Here is a 24,894-nt window from a genome sequence, read left to right on the forward strand (position 1 = left end):
ATTTATGTTTTGACTGAGCATTATTTTTAAAAGGCTAAATTACTGCAAAAAAGCAGAAATAAATCAGAAAATCCTGATTGTAGTTGATGATGGTATTGACACATTTATAGTGGAGGATTTTTATCTGCATTCAGATCAATAATTTGTTTTTCAGCCATAAATATCAAACTCTGACAGCAGAACAGTGAATTTAAACTTTGAATACGCTACAACCGCTAGTATTTCTCCATGTTTATCCATGTTTTCTTCATATTTTTACCATATTACTCCATATTTATTCCATATTTTCTTCATATCGCTTCATGTTTTTCATATTTTCTCCATTTCCTTCATATTTTCTCAATTTTTCTTCATATGTTCTACATTTTTCTTGATATTTTCTCCACCTTTATCCATATTTTCTCCACATTCTCCATATTTGTTCATATTTTCTCCATATTTCTTCATATTTTTTCCACATTCATTCATATTTTCTTCATATTCATGTCTTTCCCACCCAGTTTGGAGGCGGTCAGTCCAAACCAGAGTTCACTGTGGATCTGAGGGGAGCATCAGTGGACTGGGCCCCAAAAGACAAGTCCAGCAAGAAGCACGTTTTAGAGGTGAAAACCCCAAATTATTCCATCCACTTCTGAACTCCGTAATTATGAGTTAATTTTGCATGAAAATAAAGGCAGACACATCAGGTCAAAAAGTAAACAATCTGAACTTTACCAGGTTTTAAAATCATTTAAATACATTCCAAAGTTTACAAAATACAACAGATTTCATACCAGCTGTAATTATTAGAAAAAGATTAAACCAAAGCAGAAAAGTTTTATTTAATATTGTAATTTTCTAAGAAACTATTTGGGGTCATCAGTGGCCATGAGCCAAGATGATCAATAATATTTTACATCATTACAATGCCAGCTTTTATAGTATGATTTTTACTTAAGATGATTAATGCCACTGAAATTCTGACTGTAATTTCAGAATTTAGATTTTTCCTTTGAGAATTTTGAATTTTTCTCAGAATTTTAACCTTTTTATTCTCAAAAGTTAGTTTTTTTCTTTCATAATTTAGTTTTTTTCTCATGATTTTGACTTTTTTTCTCAGAATGTTGCCTTTAATCTAAACATTCTGATTCTAATCTCAATTTTGACTGGAATTTCAGAAATCTGATTTTAAGTTCTGATTTTAATCTGCTAATTTTAACTTTTCCCTCCTCAGAATTCAAACTTTTCTTTAAAGATTTTTCTCAGAATGCTGATTTTACTCTCAGAATTCTTTTTTGTGCCAATTTTGACTTTTATTCCTTACAATTGAAACTTTTTATTTCAGAATTTTAACCTTTTAATCTCAGGCTTTAATCAGAAATGTAAAACTTTAGGAGGTTAAATTTAAATTTTTTTCTGTGGCCCTGCTCCTTTTCGGTCGACTCAGGATACTTTTACTATTTCACAATAGTATTTATTATTTGTAACAAAAAAAATGAGGAAAAATAAAGTTTTAAAACTGGTTCAGATAAAAACAAACATTAAGATATTTCCAGGTAAATCAGGCGTTTTGTAACGTTACAGAAAATAATCTTATGTAAGGAGTATTTTTTAAAGTTGATTTATAAAATTAACAAACTTTTTCCCTTTTTTTTGTCTGCCGCCTGCAGCTGAAGATCCGTCAGGGCACAGAGCTGCTGCTCTGGTCTGAAAACGACACCGTGGTGAACGAGTGGCTCAGAGCTCTGCAGGAAGCCATCAGCGCACATGTGAGTGTTTGGCCCCGCTGCTGCACCGTCCGTCTGCTTCACACACAAACAAGATGGCCGCAGCCAAACGAGTGCACAGAAAGAGGAAGAGTTTGAGACTGTAGATGAACGATAAGAGGAACAAATGGAAACGATTTGGTTCCTGCTGCGAAATGAACTTTATCAGATCAGAGAATTCAGACCCTGCACTGCAAAAACATAAAACATTACCAAGTCATTTTTGTTTCTAGTACAAATGTCTTGATGCACTTTAAATGAGTCAAAACTAACTTACAAGTAACTTTTAAGCAAGATATACGATTATTTCACTTACAAAATGTCTTGTTTTAAATGAATTAATCTGCCAGTGGAACTTTTTCATCCATGTTGAGACCTTTTTGACTTAAAACAAGTTCCTTTATCTTGCTAAAAAGTTACTTGCAAATTAGTTTTGTCTTATTTCAAGTGTGCTGAGATTCGAATCGTGTCTAGCAATTTGATTCTGATTTTTAGAGTCACAATTCAATTCAGAAGCGATTTTTAATTGAGAAACAATTTTTTTCTGTTCAAACGGTTTTGAGATTCTGTTTACAGACAGTGCAAACAAACATTTATTTAATTCATGCTGAATCAAATTCCACCAGCTTATATTTAAATATAAATATGTGCATAAAATGCTGTAACTTAAATTACTGGCTTGTCTGTCTGTTTTTTTTCCTTTAAATAAAAAAAACCTCCTAAATATTGCTGAAAAGTTACTTGTAATTTAGTTTTGTCCTATTTCAAGTGTACTAAGATTTTCACTTTTTTGCAGTGCAATTAGTTAAACAAAACATCCTATTTTACCCTCTACTTACAAACTAAAACCCTCAAAGATGATTGTTGAATTGAAACAAAGACATCTTTAAACAACCTGAGCGTAAACTTCCTGATTTCCTGTTCAGAGAAGCCAAAGAGCAAACAGTTGGACCTTTACAGCCCCTCGTATCTCATTTCCTCCTCCGTGTTTCAGGCCTGGGAGTCCGACGAGGCCATCGAGGAGGACATGCCCGAGTCGCCCGGCGCGGAGAAACTGGACAAGGACAAAGACCAAAGACTCTCCAAGAAAGACAAAGGTCAGAGCTGAAGTTAAAGCTGAAGGCGACTGAAAGTGAAAATTGAATATTTCTGTTTGATTCCTCTCCCTTATTGGACCGTAAACGGGCTTTAAAGGGAAATAAATGAAAGAACAAAGTCCAAAAGCTTTATGAAGCTGGAGCACATGCCTTATCAGTTTCAGTCTGAGGAAAACATTGAGACATGGCGACCAGAGTGCAGAGGCGAGCGGTGAGTAACGGCGTCTTCTCCCATTTCTCCTCCTCAGCCATGAAGCCGTCGGCCAGCGTTGAGGCCACCGACACCAAGAAGACCCGACACAAGCTGAAGAAGCTGCTGAACCGCCGGCCCACCATGCAGTCCGTCAGGGACAAGGGATACATCAAAGGTCTGCAGTCCTTCACTGTTTGGGCCGTTTTATCCATTCAATCTACTTCCTGTTTAATCATCAAACAGCTTTATTAAGGGATCCATCATGAAAAATCAAAGCATCAACAGCACAACTTTTTTCTCTCTAATTTGGCTGTAAAAAATATTTAAGGACAATGCTACTTTCTGTTTTCTGATTATTTTTCTATGTTTTTGGTGGCAAATTGTGACTTTTTTTTTGGTGTTTTCAACACTGAAAACCCTTTAGCTGAGCAGACATTTGCATTTAGAAAACTACATGCAAAACATTAGATTTTTATAAAACTACAGTATATAAAATAAGAGATCTGTTTGCTTAAGCTGCTTAAATGAAGACAGTTTTCTCACTTTGAGCCAGAAGTAGAAATAATTTAATTAAAAACTGTTCCTACTGGTTCTAATTTAAACATATTTATGATATTTAAATAAATGCATCTTCGCATCCACACACTCTTTGTTATGGAGAAGGATTAGGGACAGCATTAAAAAAAATGTATGACTTTAATTTCAGATTCTGACTTTTTTCTTGAAATTAGGACTTTAATCTCAAAATGATTACATTTTACCTTCAGAATTATAACTTTAATCTCCTAATTATGACTTTAAATACATCTGTAAACATATCTGTAAGTACAGTTTAGCAAATTCATACTTATGCAGCAAATTCCTTAAAGTTATAGGATGCAAAATTATGCAAAGACAAAGATCCGTTTAAATAAATCACAAAAAGCCCCAGATCAATTTACATTCATACCCAAGATGAGTGGATTTAAAACCCAGATGCTTAAAGAACGTTTTCGGCTGACGGTTTTTGCATGAAGGGAGAGAAGTGACCCGTTTCCTGTCATTTGTTTCTTCAGATCAGGTTTTCGGCTGCAGTCTGTCCGGCTTGTGTCAGCAGGAGAACACCACGGTACCGAACTTCGTCAGGATGTGCATCGATCACGTGGAGAACAACGGTGAGTGTCGAGGTGGAACTGCAGTTTACCTGCAGGTCGTTTCCTGATGAGCTTTATAAAAGTCACTGACCCATTTGTGTTTGGCTCCTCTGCAGGTCTGTATGTAGACGGGCTGTATAGAGTTAGCGGGAACCTGGCAATCATACAGAAGCTACGATTTGCTGTCAGTCATGGTGAGTTGCTGTGAAACACTTTGTTAGTACTGTTAGATGTTAAACACTGCAAGTATTTTCGATCTAGTTTCTAGTTTTTATCTTAGTTCACTTTAAATAAGATCAAATTAACTAATAAGCAACTTGTCAGCAAGATATGGGAGCTTGTTTTAAGTCAGTACTTCCTTAATATTGATTTAAAAAAAAGTTCTAGTTCCACTTAATTTACAGTCAACAGTCACTGCGTCGTTACCTAGCAACCCCAGCCAAGCCCAGCCCGTTACTTAGCAACCCAGTTCTAGTTCCACTGGCAGTTTATTTCACTTACAGCCTGGCAGAAATTTCTTGTTATAACTGAAATAATCTGGTCATTTTTTTAAACAATATTAAGAAATGATTTACTCAAAAGAAGCTTATATATATATATATATATATATATATATATATATATATATATATATATATATATATATATATATATATATATATATATGTGATTACGATCAAAACACATTTTTGGTTTTTTCCCAAAACGCACTCTGGAGTGACGTCCCATCACATAAGTTTGCTTCCCTTGATTCTAACATCACTGCAAAAACAAACAAATTAAGTATTTTAGTCAACTTTCTAGTGCAAATATGGCATTACACTTCAAATAGGATGAAAATAAATACATAAAATGTGTCTACATGACGCTTTGGAGAAAAAAAACCTGAACAAACCTTTAAAAATACACACCTTATAGAATCAGTTCATTTCTTCTTTTAGGTTTAAGAAAATGGAAAACAGAAGTTGGTCAAAGAGACAATGCAGAACAATTAAAAATTAAGAATAAAATATGCCATAATTTGTGGAAAGATGGCAAAAAAAATGCTTAAAACACACAAACTCTTAAAACTGACTGATCTACGTTTTAATATTTTACACTATTATTATTTCACTTTCTAATAGTTTTATATATTGGCTAGAAAAGCCTATGTAGGGAAACATTTTGCAGATTAACTTACTGTGTAAGCTTCATGATACAGACATGGGACTGCTGTTTTATTCAGTTTGACTGTTATTGTGTGTGTCTATTAAATAAACCTAATAAAGAAATATACACTGCTCAAAAAAATAAAGGGAACACTTAAACAACACAATATAACTCCAAGTAAATCAAACTTCTGTGAAATCAAACTGTCCACTTAGGAAGCAACACTGATTGACCCGACGAGGGTCCCCGTTATCAATCTGTGTTGCTTCCTAAGTGGACAGTTTGATTTCACAGAAGTTTGATTTACTTGGAGTTATATTGTGTTGTTTAAGTGTTCCCTTTATTTTTTGAGCAGTATATATATATATATATATATATATATATATATATATATAGCTCTGTAAAAAAATGAAGAGCCCACTGCACTGAACCCCATTGAAAACCTCCTGGTTTTTCCACTAAATATTGATTTCTGAACTCTTCCTGAATTAAAATAATTTTGTTGTTTCTAAATTAATATGAACTTGTTTTCTTTGATTTATTTGAGGTGTGAAAGCTCTGCATTATTTTGACCATTTCTTATTTTCTGCAAATAAATACAAAATTTTCGCTTGGAATTTCAGAGACATGTTGTCAGTAGTTCATAGAATAAAATAACAATGTTCATTTTACTCAACCATCTACCTATAAAAAGTCAAATTAGAGAAATGTATAATTTTAATCGGTCTCTTTAATTTTTTCCAGAGCTGTATTTCTGAAATGTTTTAACTTATTTCAAATTAACTAAGATATTTGCACTAAAAACTAGACCAAAAATACTGGGTAAGATTTTGTGTTTTGGCAGCAAAGGAGGTTCTGTAAAGTGTTTTTTTTTTTTTTGTTGTTTTTTTTTCCAGATGAGAAGTTGAGCCTGTCGGACTCGAAGTGGGAGGACATCCATGTGACGACCGGAGCTCTGAAGATGTTCTTCAGGGAGCTGCCCGAGCCGCTCTTCACCTACGCTCTGTTCCACGACTTCGTCTCCGCCATCAGTACGCTTCACACAGCTACACTGCAAAAACACACAATCTTACTGAGTATTTCTGCTCTAGTTTCTAGTTCAAATATCTTTGACACTCCAAATCAGACAAAACTAACTTACAAATAACTTTTCAGCAACTTTTTTGTACTGCATGAGTGAGAGAAACTCATTAGAAACGTTTTGTTTGTGCTGCAACCAGAATAACTCTGCGGTGAATGCAGGTTTTGATGTTGTTTTTCTTCCTCTTCTGCAGAAATCTCGGACTACAGGCAGCGGGTGCAGGCCATCAAAGAGCTGGTGAGGCAGCTGCCCAGGCCCAACCACGACACCATGCAGGCTCTCTTCAAACACCTCAGGAAGTAAGAAAGTTACACGTTTTATCCTTGTTTTATTACCCCACAGCAACAAATGGATGAAAGGATGTGGAAAGACTTCATAAATTGGATCTTATTTGATAAAGTCGTACATCTGCAGTGATGAGGAGACGACATTTTTGATTTGCATGTGAATAAAGTTCAGAGTTTGATTCCAGTATGAAAACGGGAAAAATATTTGTTTTTCCAAATGTGATTCAGTATTTTTCTTTCTCTGAATGCTGCATCAATTTCTGTTTTTCCTTGTTCACATCCTTCAGTCCTTCCTTCCATTTATTTATTTCCTTCATTCTGTCATTTTTCTTCCTTTTCCCCTTTTGTTGTTTTTCCCAACCTGCTTAGATTCCTTTCCTTTCTTATGCCTTTTATTCCTTCTTTGTGTGATTGTTCCCTTATTCCTCATTTAATGTTTCTTTCCATTTTTGCATTTCTTTCCTCCCGGCTTCTTCCATCCTTTCTTCTTTGCTCTTTGTTCCTTCTTTTTTTTGTATCCTATTTTCCTTCCTCTGTTATTTCATTATTTGTTCCTTCTTTTCTTCCTTCCTCACTTCTTTCCTTACTTTGCTTGTTGCTTCTTTGTATCCTGTTTTCCTTCCTTCTATCTTTTTCTCTTTCCTTTTTTCTTTGTACCCTGTTTCGTTCTTCCTTTCTTTCCTTTCAGAGTAGAAACAGAAACTGGAAGGTTACAGATTTAAAGCCTGTGTGTAGAAATCTGCTATAAATTCACTTTTTTTTATTTTCCATTTTTAAACAGTCAAGTTGAACTGAGACCTTTTGAAACTTTTAGAAACTCTGGAGGCCAAATGTGTCAGAACCCTGAAGTTATCATTATATGAACCACTAATAAAGGTTCTGTCTCCATGTTTCTTCTCGTTTTCTTTCCCAGAGTGATCGATCATGGTGAGGAAAACCGCATGACCACTCAGAGCGTGGCCATCGTTTTCGGCCCCACGCTGCTGCGTCCCGAAACGGAGACCCTGAACATGGCTTTCAACATGGTTTACCAGAACCAGATAGTGGAGCTCATATTGCTGGAGTATGAGAACATTTTCGGCAGGTAGACGCCAGAATCGTTTCTCTTATTGCAGAGCTCTTCCCAACCTGGCGTCGCTGCTCACTGCAAAACATCGCAGAGCGACCAACCGGCCAACCGCGTTCCTCCAGAGAAACGACCAAATAAACTTTTGACTCTTTGCACTTTTCAGTATCTCACTTTGTCCCGCAGCTGCATTTGTGCCACTTCACTGCGAAGGCGACGTTGTCCTAGTCCCGACACTGGATTTCTTCTGAATGTGCGACAAACTGCACAGGCTGAGCTTAAAAGGAGGAAGCAGCTTAAGTTGACTGTATTACAGATGAGGCGTCAGTATTGGAGATGCACGATGTTGAACGGGATCTGTACGCGCTGCGCTGTAAATCTCATCGCTTATAGTCACTCCTGTCACAAATCAAAACCAGACGGTGGTCTCACCTCAGCTTGGCTTTAGATGTTTATAAAATTAAGCAGAAATAAACCAGAAAGTGATGGAGTGGGGAGAAATTTTTTTTGGCTGTTTTTATTGTATTTTTTATTATTATTATTTTTGAATGTTTTCTGCCTCCTTTATTTCCCCCTGAATGTGCTTCTCTTTATGCTCCTGAGAAACAGAAAAAAAAGGATGTTCTCCGTATTAAATCTGTTAGAACAAATCATCTCATACTGCAAAAACACAACTATTTCTGTCTACTTTCTTTTGCAAATCTCTTAGTAGACTTAAAATAAGACAAAACTAACTTACTAGTCACTTTTTGCAAAAATATAGGAGCTTGTTTTAAGTAAATTATCATTGAATATTGATTAAGAAAAACTGACAGATCCCTATGTCTGTATTTTAACTGAAATAATATGCCAGTGGAACTTGTACTTTTTTTGTAATATTAAGGAATTCTTTACCTTAAAAGTTGCTAAAAAGTTAATTTTAAGTTAGTTTTGTCTTGCATATTCCACTGAAATCTAGACAAAATCACACTTAAGATTTTGTGTTTTTGCAGTGCACGGCCTCGGCTTAAAACAAGGGTACTCATCTGCTTCTTTAAGACTTAATAGACTAAAATATTTCAGCCTCTGAACACTGTACAGTGTTTATGTGTGTATGTGAACAAGAGGTGGATGGACAGAGTGAAGATTGAATGGACTTACTGACAATAAATTGTACAAATAGTAAAAGTAAGTTTGTATGCCTTGAGTGTTTATAATGTGGAGAGGGAGAAATCACTGTTTAGTGGTTTGTGTTGAAGCAACAGATGTGAGGAATGAGTCCATAAACTGGGAATGATGGTTTACATGTGAGTCAGTGACTATTGGCTGCATCAAACTGGAATAAATACCTCTTAAGAAAAGATGTCACGTAGGTTTGTGTTTTCTCAATGTTTGCATTCACACCAGCACTGTTTAATCCAACTTTAGGTTGTTTGTCTAGAAAGTCTGGTTCGTTTGGCGAGGTGTGAATTTGTATTTAAACTCTGATCCGCCTAAAAACAGGTTTCGGTTCGGTTGAAGTAAACTCCGGTGCGGTTCGAATGCATATGTGAATGTGAAGCGGACCGGATACCTCTTCAAAAGCAGGAAGCAAACTAAAACGCAAAGCATTCTGGGTAAATACAATCAAAACAAACGAGTCTAGGGCTAGCTAGCAGCGGAATTGACTTATGACAAAAGAAAAATCTTCAAGCGCTAAAGTATAATTAATAAATTATAAAACTACGATAAACATTTCCAAATTATTTATATGTGATGCAGAACACCAGTTCTAGAAATAAATTGAAGTAGCTTACAAGTATGAGTGGAGATGGAACCGGGGCACTGAACAGTTGCACATCGTCCAATCAGTACAGTTGGTTGTTGCCGTGCAACAAAACAACCAATCACAGCAAACCCATCGCTCGCTAGCTGTCTTCCAACTGTTACGGTTTAGTAAGCTGACAGTTGGTTATTTCGACCTTGTAAAAACTGGTTAATAAAACTGTTGTTATAAAACGTAGCCATAGCTTCGTGTGGTGATATAGTGTTGATCAGTTTGTTAGTTTAATTATGTACCAAGTTTCAAAATTAACCGGCAAATAATAGATTCGGAAGGGATACCACCCGGCTAAGCTAACTTAGCTAAGCTAATTAGCAGTTGTGGGTGAGCTACAATCTACTCAGCAACTCTTGTTATACCAAAGAAGGTGAGTGTTTTATTTTGTGCATATTTAATTTAATAGTAATAACAATACAATTTGTTACAGTTTTATTAATATTACCAACACGTTTTCTTTTTCATCCGGTTTCTAACTATAGGAAGCTGAAGCCATCTTTTTTAGAAAGCCATTTGTATCAGACATTGTTATACAACTGAATGGATAAATCGAGTAAATATTGTTTCGGGGCTAACTGAACTATAATCAATCAGTTAATTTGAATTGCCTAATTCACATATGAGCTGCAGCTCAGTATTATAGTTTAATTTGAGTCACTGATAACCTAGAAATGTATATATAGATGTGTGTCCACTAGAGACTCTTAAAATGACATATATATATGTGCTTAAACAAAACATTCATGTTTAAATATATTCCAATGTGGCAGAAGTGCGCTTAGTAAGTACTTGTTTTTGCATCACAGTTGTAAATATTTAGTATGAAAATATTCCTAGATAAAATAGCTTAATTTTTCTTCTTTTTTAAGCTATATCAGCATATGCACAATAGATAAACCCACCTTGTTAATAAATCAAAAATATACTCAATATATACCTGGGATTGATTTATGTTTTAAATTTAACATTTTTTCTTTTAAGTGTGGCAAAAGAGTAGACAGTAATATTGAAGTTTACATTAACTAGTAATATTGTTAATATTACATTAACGGTAATATTAAAGTTTACATTAACTAGTAATATTGTTAATATTACATTAACAGTAATATTGAAGTTTACATTAACTAGTTCTTAACCCACTTTGGTGCAATATTTTGAAGGTTAAACTCACACGTAGATTCAATACCAGTTTCTATTATTACAAAAAACACATCACAGGAATAAAACCATGGAAGAAATGTAGCTCATTGATTTTAATGAAATCTTTGATGTCGGGTCAGTGTTAAACCGTGATGATAAATTCTTTTATCTGTGAATACAAAGCGTTTTCAGAAGGCTAAGGGCTTTCTTCTTTATTCAGCTGTGCAAATATCTTCTGTGTTGTAGAAATTTTCAACATTTCACTGCAGCTTCTATGTGGCCCCTGGCATCACATCTGACTGCTCAATATCACAGAAAAGAAATTTCTGCTCTTCACAAAATGCACATCAAATGTAATCAGAAAATGTGCATCAACTATATAATTTAGAATCTCCAGAAACAAGGAGCTATGAAAGAGAGGTATCTACTCAACGTAAAAGCTGAGGTCACACCCTCCTTCCAGAGAGTTCAGAGGAGCAGACGTGTGAAATTACGTGCAGCGGTCACATGAATTCAGGCTTCTCAGACAGCAAAGGGCAGCTGATATGATGTGGAGAGCAGCATTGAACATTAAAAAAGCACTGCATGTCTGACCCCGCTTCAGACAGACTGAAAAACACCATATGAGACTTTTTGTTCCAAAAAGGTTCCAACCTTTTATTTGTACTTTTGTCTCTGGTGCCAGTTAGCTGGAAAGTTACGTTTCCTCTTTAAAGCTGCAGTAGTTCTACAAAAATTATTCTTTTTTTATGCATTTGTTAGAATTGACTCATAACATAAGACTAGGGCTGGACTATTTGGATGGAAAACGTGTCGCAGTATAATCATTTCAGATCAGTTGATATCCGATTGATTAGTTTTTTGTTTGTTTTAAATAGCTTAAATATTACCAAACTAGTGACATAACCTTCCCTATTTTATCCGGTTTTCTACCTACTACAGGGTGTAGATTTTTTTTTATTTTTAAGCAGTTATGAGGCACACTAGAGAAATCTTAAACTGCTGCTGTGCAAGTTACTCAGCAAGCTGTTACTATGAAACCAAAGAGTGAGTGAGTTGCTAGGAAACAAAAGAGTGAGTGAGTTGCTAGGAAACCAGAGAGTGAGTGAGTTGCTAGGAAACCAGAGAGTGAGTGAGTTGCTAGGAAACCAGAGAGTGAGTGAGTTGCTAGGAAACCAGAGAGTGAGTTGAATCCACCAACCAGATAAAGTCTATCCTCTGCCTACATCGCCCAGATTGCTGTGCGGTTCTGAATCGACCATAGTGAACATTCTATCAGACATATTATCCATTGATATTGACCACGTGTCTTTCGCGATGCACATTATTGATTTATGATCCATTCCTACATGAGACAGATAATCTGTGAAAAAAAAAAAATCAAGCGCCTCTGTCTCATCTCAGAGGTCCTACTGCCATCTGCAGAAATTCACCGCTCCCTGTCAGAAACAAGCAATGCATCAACATATAGATTTTTGAAATTGTAACTTTGCAAAAATTAATATTGCCATGATGATGATTGTGCAGCTCTGTGTATGTAATGTGCAAAATACCCATTATTTTTTTCAAGGTTTAATTATAATGTCCTTATTTTTTGTATTAATTTCTATTCAGTCTTTAAATTTCAAAAACACAAAATGTTACCAAGTATTTTTAGTGGGGTTAATGCTAATATCTTAGTACACTTATTAACATAAGACAAAAACTAATTTACAAGTACATTTTCAGCAAGATATAGGAGTTTATTTTAAGTCAATATTTTCTTAATATTGATGAAAAAGTTATAGTTCCATTGGCAGATTACTTAACTTGTAACAAGACATTTTTCCCTTGTTGCTAGTGAAATAATCTGCCAGTGGAACTAGCACTTTTTATTTTATTTACTCAAAACAAGCTCCTACATCTGGCTGAAAAGTTACTTCTAAGTTAGTTTTGTCTTGTTTCCAAGTGTACTGAAATATTAGCACTAGAAACTAGACCAAAAATACTCGGTAAGATTTTGTTTTTGCAGTGGATAGTTGAATATTGGGTGTATAATGCAGTGTGTGCTTAGAAAAATAGGTAAAGAACAAAGTGTCCAGAATGATGTCATGTCCTTAGAAAACGGGAAAACATCCAACAAATATCTGATACAGAATATTTCCCCAAGTGTCGGGAAATGTTCAGGCCACTTTAAAATGAAGAAATATTAAAGTTTGGGAAAATATCTTTTATTTAATGAGTGGCAAAGTCATGTGTTTGGGACATCGAGGTTGATCTCTTTTGTCTCAAGGTCTGGATGGACTTCTTTTTTCCCATTAACAGAGTTGTGCTGAGCATGCAGGCTCTTTTAAGCTCTGCCCTACTTTAAACTGTTCCAGTTACAGAGTCACATCTGCAAAGAAGAGGTCACACGGCTACTTTTCCCTCAGTGTCGCTCTGCTGACTGAATACAGATTTACAGAGTTTGGGACGTCATTGGAGAAGCGAAGGACTTTCTCTGCACTATAATCACAGAATGGTGTCAAACAGATGAAAAGGTCCTTTATGTTGATTGATTTATGTCAATCAATCAATCACATTTTATTTGTATAGCACATTTCAGCAGCACGGCATTTAAAAGTGCTTTACATAATTAAAATAAAAACAGCATGTGACATTAAATAAACAGAGAAAGATAAAAAAAAAAAACATCGAAAAGAAATAAAAAGAAATTAAAAACATTAAAGACATAAAAACATGGAAAGAGAAAGAGATTAAAAACAACAACAACAAAAAAAACACCATTAAAACCCGCACCCCTTTAGGACTTCAGTTAAACGCCGTTTAACTGGGATTCTAACCCTCAGGGACTTTAGTCAAAAACACCGTTTGACAAGGACTCCAACCTCTAGGCTTTTAGTTGAAACAACGTCAACTGGGACTCTAAACCCCGTAGAACTTTAGTTAAACGTCGTTTAACTGGGACGTTTTCCGGGGGGCTTTACATCATTAAAACGTAGAAAAGAAATAAAAAGAAATTAAAAACATTAAAGACATAAAAACATGGAAGACATCAAAACCGGCACTCTAACCCTAATTTAGCCATAAGCAACTCTAAACAGGTGGGTTTTAAGTTGAGATTTAAAAGCACCCAGTGTTTCAGCTGTTTTACAGTTTTCTGGAAGTTTGTTCCAAATCGGTGGTGCATAGAAACTGAATGCTGCTTCTCCTCGTCTGGTTCTGGGGATGCAGAGCAGAACCAGAACCAGAAGATCTGAGGGGTCTAGACGGTTGGTACAACAAGAACAGATCTTTAAGGTATTGAATTTCCATTTCCATTTATTGCAAGTAAATCTGCAAAGACTACATCCATCCATCCATCCATCCATTTTCTTACACCCTTGTCCCTCAGTGGGGTCGGGAGGGGATGCTGGTGCCCATCTCCAGCTAGCGTTCTGGGCGAGAGGCGGGGTCACCCTGGACAGGTCGCCAGTCTGTCGCAGGACAACACAGAGACACACAGGACACACAACCATGCACACACACACTCACACCTAGGGGCAATTAGGAGAGGCCAATTAACCTGACAGTCATGTTTTTGGACTGTGGGAGGAAACCGGAGTCAAAGACTACATCATCAACATAATATTAGGAATTCCAGTTTTATGGACTATTGTGATTACTTTTAACTCATTATAAGAGAAATAATCACAAATATTCTTAAAATTAATTCAACAAACACATGAGTTAATAGTTGAATTTTAGAAGAGGGGCTACCAAACTTTTGTGTGTCGCAGCATTAGCCTGTCTGCAAACCAGGAGATAATTTTACAAAATATGTAAAGAAACATAAACTTTTAAGATGTTTTTGTCACTTTTATTCTCTATTCTCAATAATTGTTATATTCGTTTACATACATGCTGCCTCATACTAGGCCTGTTGCGGTTTCACATTTTGCTGCACAATAAATTATCCTAGACGGTTTTGCAACAATGAATTTAGATCATTTTCAAGTTATATAATGTAATACTAATAATACAACAACATATTCTTAAAGATCAATAAACTTTAAGTACTATTGATCATTTAGTACTGAAACTGGATGACATTTTAAATATCCAAAAATCAAAAACAACAAATAAAATAAACAAAAAAAGGGGATATTTGAGACCAAAGTACCAGACTGAAGATTATTATCATGTAGGCTTTGGTAGAAAGAGAGAAAAGATAAAAACAATAAGTAGTGCAAATGGAAATTATTGATCTTGTTTTAATTTGTGATGCGATTTATTGATTATTGAGAGCCTCATACCTTCTGAGTTTTGTTAGCCATGCTACACTTGCTTGGGAAGCAAAACAGCTTGATAAATTTGACTGGAAGCCAGTCAGAAAGCAAATAACATTTCAATAAATTAGTTGAATTTATATTTTATAATAATGATTGAAAAATAGATTAGATTTTTTTTATTAAAATATTGATTCCTTTGTGATAAAAAATGTATTGGATAAATATTTTTTTCCCCATCTTCCTTGCAGTTTTCTGAGGCGCCCTCTGGTGGCCCCCCAGGGACCCGCGGCCCCCACTTTGAAAAACACTGGCTTAGAAGATTGCAACAGAGAAAACTTTAAGGATGCAAACTCGGTTCTGAAGAACTTAATCCACGATTTGAGCGCTGACCTTGCAGAGTGTCCTGTGAAATATATTTGGCTAAATTTAGAGCATTATTACCAACTCTCGTCAACTCGGACCGTTCAGAATGAGCAGATTGTGTGCCGTCTTTGAAATTAGATAGCGACAGTTGCTATTGGTCGTCCACAGAGACGCCTCAGGCCCGGCGTCAGCCTCCATCAGTGGGGAGCATCATTAACCGGCTCTCTGAGGAGCTGCTTCCCTCCCAGCATCCGCTCCGCTTCACCCTCAGCGCTTTGTGGCCTTCACTGATAAGGCCGGGCTAATATCTGTTCAGTCGCTGACTGCAAAGGAATGATAAACACAGGCTGAACCGCCGTCCGCTTCCTCACAACAGGAACGGGGATGCAGCTTAAAAATCCACTCAGACCTTTTAGGATCTAATTAATCACGTCCGTCCTGTTAAAGTTAGTGCAGTAATAAAGTTTACTGTAAATGCATCTGTTCCAGAAAGTAAGTTAGTCATTTGGACAACGTCAGCTGTTGTTTTAAATGTTCACTAAAATACATTCAGGTTAGTTAGATTATAAATTCAATGTTCAAAACTATTCATGAGCCAGAAATACACTGCAAAAACTCAAAATGTTACCAAGTAATTTTTGTCTAGTTTCAATTGCAAATATTTTAGTTCACTTTAAATGAGACAAAACTAACTTAAAAGTAACTCTTTAGGAATATATAGGGGCTTGTTTTAATTAAATAATTATTTGATATTAGTAAAAGAAAAAGTCATTGTTCCATTGGTAGATAATTTCATTTAAAACAATTCTCCCATGTTATAAATGAAATAATCTGCCAATGGAACGAGGTCTGTCACAATAAGCAGTAAATCAATTAATTACATGATAAATTAAAATGAGATTGATAATTTCTGTTTGCTTATTTCTCTTTTCTCTACCAAAAACTGGATGTTTTGGTCTCAACTAGCGCCTTGTTTTAAGTTCAATTTTGTCCAAGAGAATTCAGAATTCAATCTATGTGTTGTTTCTGTTGTTTTGTTTATTTATTTTGGATATGTAAAAATGTCTTCCAGTGTTAAACGTTTGTTAGAAATTAAAGTTTATTGATCTTTGAGAATGTATTCTCACACCATTATCCCATTAGCATTATTGAAAATGGTTTTAAAACAACAATATTATCATTTATCACAATAACCTCTGGGACAATTTATCATCCAGCAAAATTTGGTAATATGATATTCATTCACAAATTTCATAAGCTAATGAAACTGATTCCATCTTTGGGTTTTTTTAACAATATTATTATCATATTTTCATAACTGCAGCTCTACTATTTAGATAATGAGGCGTCTCACACTAGTGATTTCTGCTGCCAGTGTTTATATATGATGGCAATAAGAATACCGACCACAGGTCATCCACATATCTGCAGATGCAGGTCAACATATCTCGTTTGCTATCTTGAACTGCAAAATATCAGGAAAATATGTAATCTCTGCTGCTAAAAGTGTCCAGCTACATTTCTGTTACTACTCTCTATTGAAAACAACCTTTGACATCATCTACCGTGTGTGCATTCATATGTTAAAAAGAGTTATTATTGTCCTCTTAAACAGCTAACTGAGGGTTTGACCTGCTGATGGTTGGAGTGACCTGAAGATCCAACGGCGGAGGAAGAGTGTGAAATCAACTGTTTACGGTACTTTGCTGAAACCCAACACATAAGACCCTCAGGGGGTTTTTTTCACCACATTTGCAAAGTAAATATGTTTTTCTTTCAATATTTAAATGCAGCACATGTGTGCAGCCTTTCATGATGATTACGGTGCCTGTGCAGCCTAACAGGCGGGTTGCTTGCTGAATGAAACCCATGGAGAGAAGTCTGGCTTTACATGCAGGCCAGCCACCCATCTGTGCGCTGATTTGACATATTGAATTTACCTTGAAAGTCTGTCAACTGCAGAGTTTGTGCAAACCAAACATATTCTGTTGTTTACCATTTTCACTATTCAGTGAGGGCCGCGCGTCCTTAAAATGTCTTAAATTTATTTTTAAAAACTAAGTTGGCCTTTAATATGTAAATATGTTTATCAAACTTAGTCTTGACAGCTATATAATCTTAAATATTCTATTTATTTAAACATTTTTGTCAGTCGCACTCATGCAGTTTCACTGAGGTTGAGGCTACCGCCAACTAGCTGGTATTATACTATTACTAGCTAGCTAGCTTTCTTGCATGCATTATGGGCAAATGCAAATTTTCTTCCCAGCTGCCTGGATGAGGTCCATACATTTTTGTGGAGATTTATTGTTTAATCTATTTATAATAATCCTGAAAAGGTTCTAAAAAGCATTAAAGTTGAGTTGGTAAAATCTGCAGAAAATCCGTCTGTTTACATTTATGAAAATACCTGAAAATCGGAATTGGGTCACTTCAGGCTGCAGTGAGAACGCAGCCTTAGAGTCTGAGATGTCGCTCTTCGTTTCCTGTAGTTGCTCTGAGTGCTGCATGGTTTGACTAGGTGGTGAATTGCTGGGATTTCCATTGATGGGAAGTTAAACATTCTTGCTGTAAAACGATTCTTCAAACTTAAGACTGTTTGGAAATGATCTTATAACTCTTTTAAAAATTCACGGGCATCAACCTTTGCTTCTCTAAGTTCACTTCTGATGTCTTTCTGCCTTGATGTTGTGTTAGCCGTACATCAAACTGCCAAACCTCCTGCATCTTACAGAGGCAAACCACTGCAGATCTGAGTATCGGGGTTCTCCTTTAGCAATTGTTTCCACAAGGCTTTGAGCGTTAACGATTACTGCTAACTGTGTGTGGATCTCTTTATAGATTGACCTGAGTGGCAGCAGCTCCAGGTTGTTAGCAGTCCGTGTCTGTCTGCTGCTGGTTGGCAGAGATTGGACAGAATCAGCTTTTCAGAAGAATGAAACTGCGAAACGTCGGGATAAAGCCTCTCAAAAACATTATGAGTTTCCGCTGTGTGTTTAATTCCCGTAAAGGGCTAAACTCGTGTCTGTCAGAATGAGCTGAAAACTCATCAAAAATTAATTTCTCCCTTTTCCACCTGGATTTATCTCCCTGTTATCTGTTGAGAACGCATATAGATACTGTGCTCTAAGTTGATGCTTTAAAAGAATAACAAGCTTGTTTTTGTTTTTTGTTGTTTTTTTTTTGGAAATAGCAGTTAGAAATGTATAAAAGTCTGTTACAGCATAAAAAAAAATCAGCTTCAGGAGGATTTTATTGAGTTAAATTTGCATACTTCAGAGCTGTTAAAGTTGAAATACTTTGGAATAAGAAATAGTGGGAAGAGTTAAACTGGTTTTTATTTTTATATAGATTCTTAATTTCATTCATCATCATATACTTTAAAATTGTTAACCTAAAAAAACTACCAGCAGCCTCTCTTTGTGTCAAATTACATGCAGGTTAATTTCATTTGTGTCAAAAGTTTTATTTCAGTAATTTAATACAAAAAGTGAAGCTATATGTAATGTGTTTATATTCGTTTATTTGAGTTTCTTGTACTTGCCTGATAGTAGAATTAGATGGAGTTGAAGGATTTACTCTGCCACATTAAATTTTTTTGAGTTAATTGATATTATAAAGATGCATCTTAATTCTCTAAGCAGGATTGGTGATTTTAATGCTAAACAAGCTGAAAAGTGTATAATTATCTTCTCTCCATTAACAAGATTATTTCATAAGAAACCATATTTCACTGCATATTGTTCCTCTGTTGTTGAGTCAGTTTTCTTTTCAGACAAAGCCCATAATTGCTAAACGATCCGGCTTTACCAGAGTAAAGACTACGAGGTTCATGTCTCCTAACCGTTTGACTCCCTTGTCTGGTATTTCTCTCCACTCGGAGCAAAGATCCCAGCTTTCTTTTTGGCATTTTGGTTTGTTGACTGACAGCAGAATGGCAATGTTGCAAAGTTAATGAGATTTATCCTCAAAGGCCAGTCTGCTGATCCACAGCGATGGTGTGACATTTCTCCCACTGTCGATCGATCGATAAGTGGTCACACCGTCCTCACAGGACAAACACTGAAAACAAAACTCAAACTCCAGATTACTCCTGTGAAAGGAAACAAAGAGCGACAATAGAAATGGAGAGTACCAGAGCAGGTCATTTTGTTCTTATGCCTCCAGACACATGTAGATTTTTATAACTTCTGGGAGGCGTTAGAGTGTCTTCATTTTCAAATTATTATCCAGTCAGAGAGGAAAAGTAGACCTGTGATCTTATTCCGCAGTGGTGGGAGAGTTTTGCTTAATTTGGTAGCTTTGAGCTTCCTTAGAGTCATTTCACAACAAAGTTTTCTGTTTTGAAATGGACACAAATGTTGAAACTGGGGCTGGACGATATGATGTTGTATCTCAATAACTTTTTCATATCTTTAATATCGATGTATATCATGATTAGGCCAATTGGGCCGGTGTAAGAAATTTAGGTAAAAGTATTATAGTATATTGATTACAGTTGTAAAATGGGTTATTTTCTTTAGCATGCTTTGATGTGAATGCATATGTAAACTTTTCGCAATAACAAATTTTGCTGGTCAATAAATTGTCTCAGAAGTTATTTCAATAAATTATAATGTTGTTTGGAAACCATTTTATAATACAAAAACCCATTATCAAAGATCAATAAACTTTAAATTCTAATGAACATTTAACGCTGGAGCTGGAAGACATTTTAAATATACAAAATAAACGAAACAACAAATAAAATGAATTAGTCTAAAGAAAAGTAATTCTTCAAAAAATAAGGGAAAGTTGAGACCAAAACACCAGACTGATCACTTTTATCATCCAGTTTTAGTAGAAAAAGAGAAAAACAATAAATCAGGCAAATGAAAATTATTGAGCTTAATTCATCATGTGATTAATTGATTAATTGTTTATTAACAGGTTGATCTTCACCCATTAACCTTTTCTTGCCAGAGCCTCCGCATGACTTTTTCATACCTTGAAACCGAGATAAATATATATATATTATAATCATGGAGACAGATTACAGCACTGATGATTCAACAGCTAACAATAGAAACCATATTATCAATGTCTGCTGGCTGAGGTACTGATACAGATCAGTGCTGAAAAATATATTCAGCTGTGTGTGTGTGTGTGTGTGTGTGCGTGCGTGTGCATGCGTGTGTGTGTGTGTGTGTGTGTGTGTGTGCGTGTGTGTGTGTGTGTGTGTGTGTGTCAGGCATTAATCCAGACAGTTTCTCCAGCATGCCTGAGGCTGCAGCTGTCTCCATCAAGGACAAATCGAGGAAAATAATAGCAGATTAGCATAAAGCGTCAGGAATCAGCTCTGCCGTTTGTCTCCACATTTTGCAAAAGGAGAAATATGCATTTCATGAAAGAAATCACTGTTATACCATAATGCTTATGAACGCCATTCAACCCTGAATAGGTATTATGTTGTGTTTTTTTTCTTCGCTTATTAGAAACTGGTGGTACCTGAACCTTGATTTTTAAAACCTATGACTAAATCAAGCAGCATCTGCTAACACAGCATGCTGGATTAGATCACTGAGCTCCCTGCTCCGCTGGGAGAGCGTCGAACGCTGTGATTTTACATGCTCTGTTAAGTTTGTCCACCCTGTCAGCTTTAAGCCTCGCTGCCTTGCCTGATTACCTCCAACAAGTTCCACTTCTTCGGTCATTTGGTGTTCCGCTGAAAAGCATCTCACGCTTTGATTTTCTCTCTCATTTACATAAATGCTTCCTATTTAATCCCGTTAGCATTCTGTTTGAAGTTCTACTTTGATTAAAATGTTGCACTTTTTTAAGTACACTCCAAAGTCCAACGTAGAAAATCCGAGGAAATATAGATGGATCACATCTGCTTGCAGAGACAGAAGATGTTTCTGTTGTTGTCGTTTAAAAGAAAATGACATTGTTCTCTGTCAGTAATCTGTGTTTGACTGCAACCTGCCAGACAAGCAACAAAACACTCCTGAAAATCACCAGAGTGTGAATTCAAGCAAGGGATTCCTTTGACTGCATGTTAACAGGTTTAGCTGAGGAGACGGGGAGAGAGAGAGAAGCTTTCACTCTGAGTTATGTTAATTTGCAGAAGCTGTTTCCAGTAATCTTCTCCATTGTAGTTTGTGGTGTAATTGCTCTGCTGCTTGCTGCTGATAAACGTGGGGAAGAGTCCAGTCTCCTCTGGATTCTATCAGGAAACCGTCAGGCTGAAAATGCTGGCTGAACCCGGCAGCCAGGAGGCTGTTTTAGCATCTGCACTCTGTCGCCTTTGTCTATGCAGCAACAAGATGACGCAGCATGTAAGGAGAAGACAGAGTCACGGTGTACATTTAGGACATCCTCAAACATTAGAACGAATGGCCTCAGATGTCAGATGACAAACAAAAAGCCATCAGACCTCTGATGAAAACGTCCCAGAAAGAAAGGCATCAGATTAAAAGATTTCAGAAAAAAACAGCCTCTGACGAAAAGGTCTCAGCAAAAATGGCTTCAGAAAAAAACAGCTTCTAAGGAAAAACGGCTTTGGATGAAAAGGTCTAGGAAAGAAAGGTATCAGATTAAAAGCTTTCAGAAAAAACAGCTTCTGACGAAAAGGTCTCAGAAAGAAAGGCGTCTGAGAAAACGTCTTAAGAAAGAACAACTTCAGCAAAAATGGCTTTGAATGAAAAAGTCTCAGCAAAAACGACTTCAGACAAAAAAGTCTCTGGTCTTTTTATCCTTTTAGATTGTGTCATATTACTTCTGGAAGAATCCAAGGTGGTAAAACTGGTATAGGTGTTGCTTGGCTTTCTTTCTGAGACCTTTTCGTCTGAAGCCATATTTGCTAAGACTTTTCATTCTGACGCTGTTTAGTGAGAGGTTTGATGGCTTTTTATCTTTGGTTTGACATCTGAATCCGTTTGTGTGAGGATACGGATCTAAACTATGCACCGTACAGAAGCAGCAGACTAAAATAGACATCCACACCTTATTTGTCCAAATACGTCCATGCAGCTTGCTGTGCGCTCTTATCTGCAGCAGCTAGCGGTACCAACAGTGAGATCATCCCAGTGGAAGTAAAACCCACTAACTGACGTAGATCTGCTCCTCTGCTAGTTCAGATTGGTGAAACTCTCTTTGGTCGCTTTGAGACTTTTCAAAAATTAGCTCTAAGGCTCAATTTTGGTGACTTACATGCATTTTTGGTGCTCAATTTAGATTTTTTTTTTAGTTCTTCTTTCCTACTCCTAATTAAATCCAACTAATCTGAAAGTGGCCTGCAGGGTCTCTAATAATCCGGCCCAGCTCTTGAAATTGTAAATCAGAAATTAATCTTGTGTTTGCAAACTGTGAAATACTTTATTTAATGTCCTTGATTGTTTTGGGGCAAATCTTATAAAATATTAGATTTCCAGGTACCACCATTATTACCAACATACAAAATACCTTATCGCCATGGTTACACATCATAGCAACCAAGAGAAAAAATCCTTTTGGCTACACAGCATCCAAAACCAGAGGGAATCGTTGTCTAAACATGCAAGACCTTAATCAAAACATTTATGAACAAAAGTCAACAAAAAGAACAAACTGACAGAGCTACTCCAACAGGCTACTAGAGTACGTGAACTGGCCTAGCCAAAGTCCTGACCTAAATTCAATTGAGTATGTTGTGGCATGACCTGAACTGATTTAAATGATTATTTATCAATAATAAACCCTCCAATGTGGCTGAACTAAAACAATCCGACAGAAAAGAGGGGGCCAGGAATCCCACAAAATGTTTTTGTCACCATATATTTTTCACAGTGTTAAATTAGTTTTATTGGCTTCTTTTTCTTTACCAAAATTCCAATTTCAAAACTGATTATCATATATAGTCACTGTATATTGATCTGATACTAAAGTGTTTTCATGATCTGACCATTCTCGGTTTATTTGTCCAGTATCTGAAGTATTATATTTTATAAATGGGCAAATATTAGCTTAATTTGTCATCCTACATGTCAAAGTTTGAACAAAAAATATACACACAGCTAAATGGAGGAAAATAAGTTTGAAATAATTTTCTGATTTTGTAGTTGTTTTTTTACACTTACAGGAAATACTATGATATGTACAGAGATTAAACACAGACCACGGAATAATAGTTATCTAAACCAATTGAACTGATTGATTTTATTTCATACAGCAAAATATGACTTAATTACATTTTGCATAGTTTTTGATTGACAATTAAACCCATTTTTTTAAAGATCCTGTGAAGGTTTATTTTCCTGTCAAGTTGTGTTGATCAAAACTTTAAATTATCCCAGTAAATCATAAACACTGCAACTTTTAAGATGAAAGGGAGCAGAAACCTTCGGCAGACAGTTCAAAGGGAAGCTGGTGTGTTTTTATGGAGTGCTTTTGTAAATATATCATCAGTAAAATCCTCACACCTGTGAAGCTGCTGCTGCTAAAATAATTAGGGGCATGCCATAGCAATGCATAAGGAGAGCAGTACTGACTTGCTTCGCAAGTCAGTACTGCCTCCATGCATTGCATGGCAGGCACCTATTGTTCTACACCTAATAGAATGTCTCTTTATTTATTTTTCTTCCATTACCGTTAATGCGGCTCGTACCGCTGCGTGCCCACCCACAAAAGTGGTATCAAATCGTGCGGCTCGATGCCGAGAAGGGAGCTATTATTTTTATTGGGGATTGGAGTTAAAATGATTACATAAATTAATAAAAACGAAAAAATTTGAGATTTTGTGTCTCACAGAATCAGTAATCTTTCTCTATGAAACACACACACAGGACTGTTTATGGCTGACTCAAAAACCCTTTTTAAATCCCCCTCACAGGCATAAATATCGCCCTATTGGTCTGAAAGTTGGTCATAACATAGATACACATGCCTGCTCATGTACAATGTTTACAAAAATTTGCTAGGGCTTATGCTTTTTGTCAGGGTCCTTCAGACTGACGCCTGGTGTCTCCCAAGTATAGAAACTGTGTCTGAAGAGGATTTTCCCGCTCTTTGGCTCTCACAGCTGCAGGGGATTAATTACCATAGCAACAGAACAGTGTCTGGAACTGCAGCTCCCCAGGACTGCACTGTAGGGTTTACTGGTATTTACAACTGCTTGTGTTTTCAGCATTATACTACTGATTCAAGACTATAACCATTACACATATGTCCCCCCATGTTAAAATCTGACATAAATAAGAATAAATAGTTGATTAAAAGTCTATGGACAGAAAATAACGTCGCTGCTCCTTTAAGGAACCAGCGGCACAGACGCAGCGCCTGCGATGCTACAGATCACAAACCTGACAGAGAGAGCAGAAGAGGATTCGTAGGAAAAGAGCGGTGATGCTCAGCAAGGCAGTTCATTAGCATTTGTACAAAAGTTAGCATTTCACTGTCTATGACTAGTGTACTAGCACTTTTACCTAAAGTTAGCTTTTACCTAATTTTCTCATTAATTAGACATGTTTTGTATACTGAATAGAGTAGTAAAATTAAAACAACATGGTCGTGTTGCTCCACATGCTACTGCCAGCATTTAAGCTAACATTAGCATATTGGCTAATTTTAGCTTATG

The 24,894-nt window shown here is 36.1% G+C and overlaps 1 protein-coding gene across 4 annotated transcripts in view; it reads left to right on the forward strand.

The window, feature by feature from the left end:
- Positions 1 to 9,093, forward strand: part of LOC103479478 (rho GTPase-activating protein 12-like) — a 62,099-nt gene extending 53,006 nt beyond the window's left edge. For all 4 annotated transcript variants that reach the window (XM_008433917.3, XM_008433919.3, XM_008433918.3 and 1 more), the window contains 9 exons: positions 501 to 602; positions 1,650 to 1,748; positions 2,740 to 2,842; positions 3,091 to 3,210; positions 4,091 to 4,189; positions 4,285 to 4,362; positions 6,214 to 6,348; positions 6,592 to 6,697; positions 7,599 to 9,093. In XM_008433917.3, the coding sequence (XP_008432139.1) occupies positions 501 to 602; positions 1,650 to 1,748; positions 2,740 to 2,842; positions 3,091 to 3,210; positions 4,091 to 4,189; positions 4,285 to 4,362; positions 6,214 to 6,348; positions 6,592 to 6,697; positions 7,599 to 7,773 (1,017 nt within the window). In that variant the 3' untranslated portion in view covers positions 7,774 to 9,093. The remainder of the gene's footprint in view (positions 1 to 500; positions 603 to 1,649; positions 1,749 to 2,739; positions 2,843 to 3,090; positions 3,211 to 4,090; positions 4,190 to 4,284; positions 4,363 to 6,213; positions 6,349 to 6,591; positions 6,698 to 7,598) is intronic.
- Positions 9,094 to 24,894: the final 15,801 nt, after the last annotated feature.

This window comes from Poecilia reticulata, chromosome 17, assembly GCF_904066995.2.
Source record: "Poecilia reticulata chromosome 17, P_reticulata-male-v2, whole genome shotgun sequence".
In the NCBI taxonomy this organism is placed as follows: Eukaryota; Metazoa; Chordata; class Actinopteri; order Cyprinodontiformes; family Poeciliidae; genus Poecilia; species Poecilia reticulata.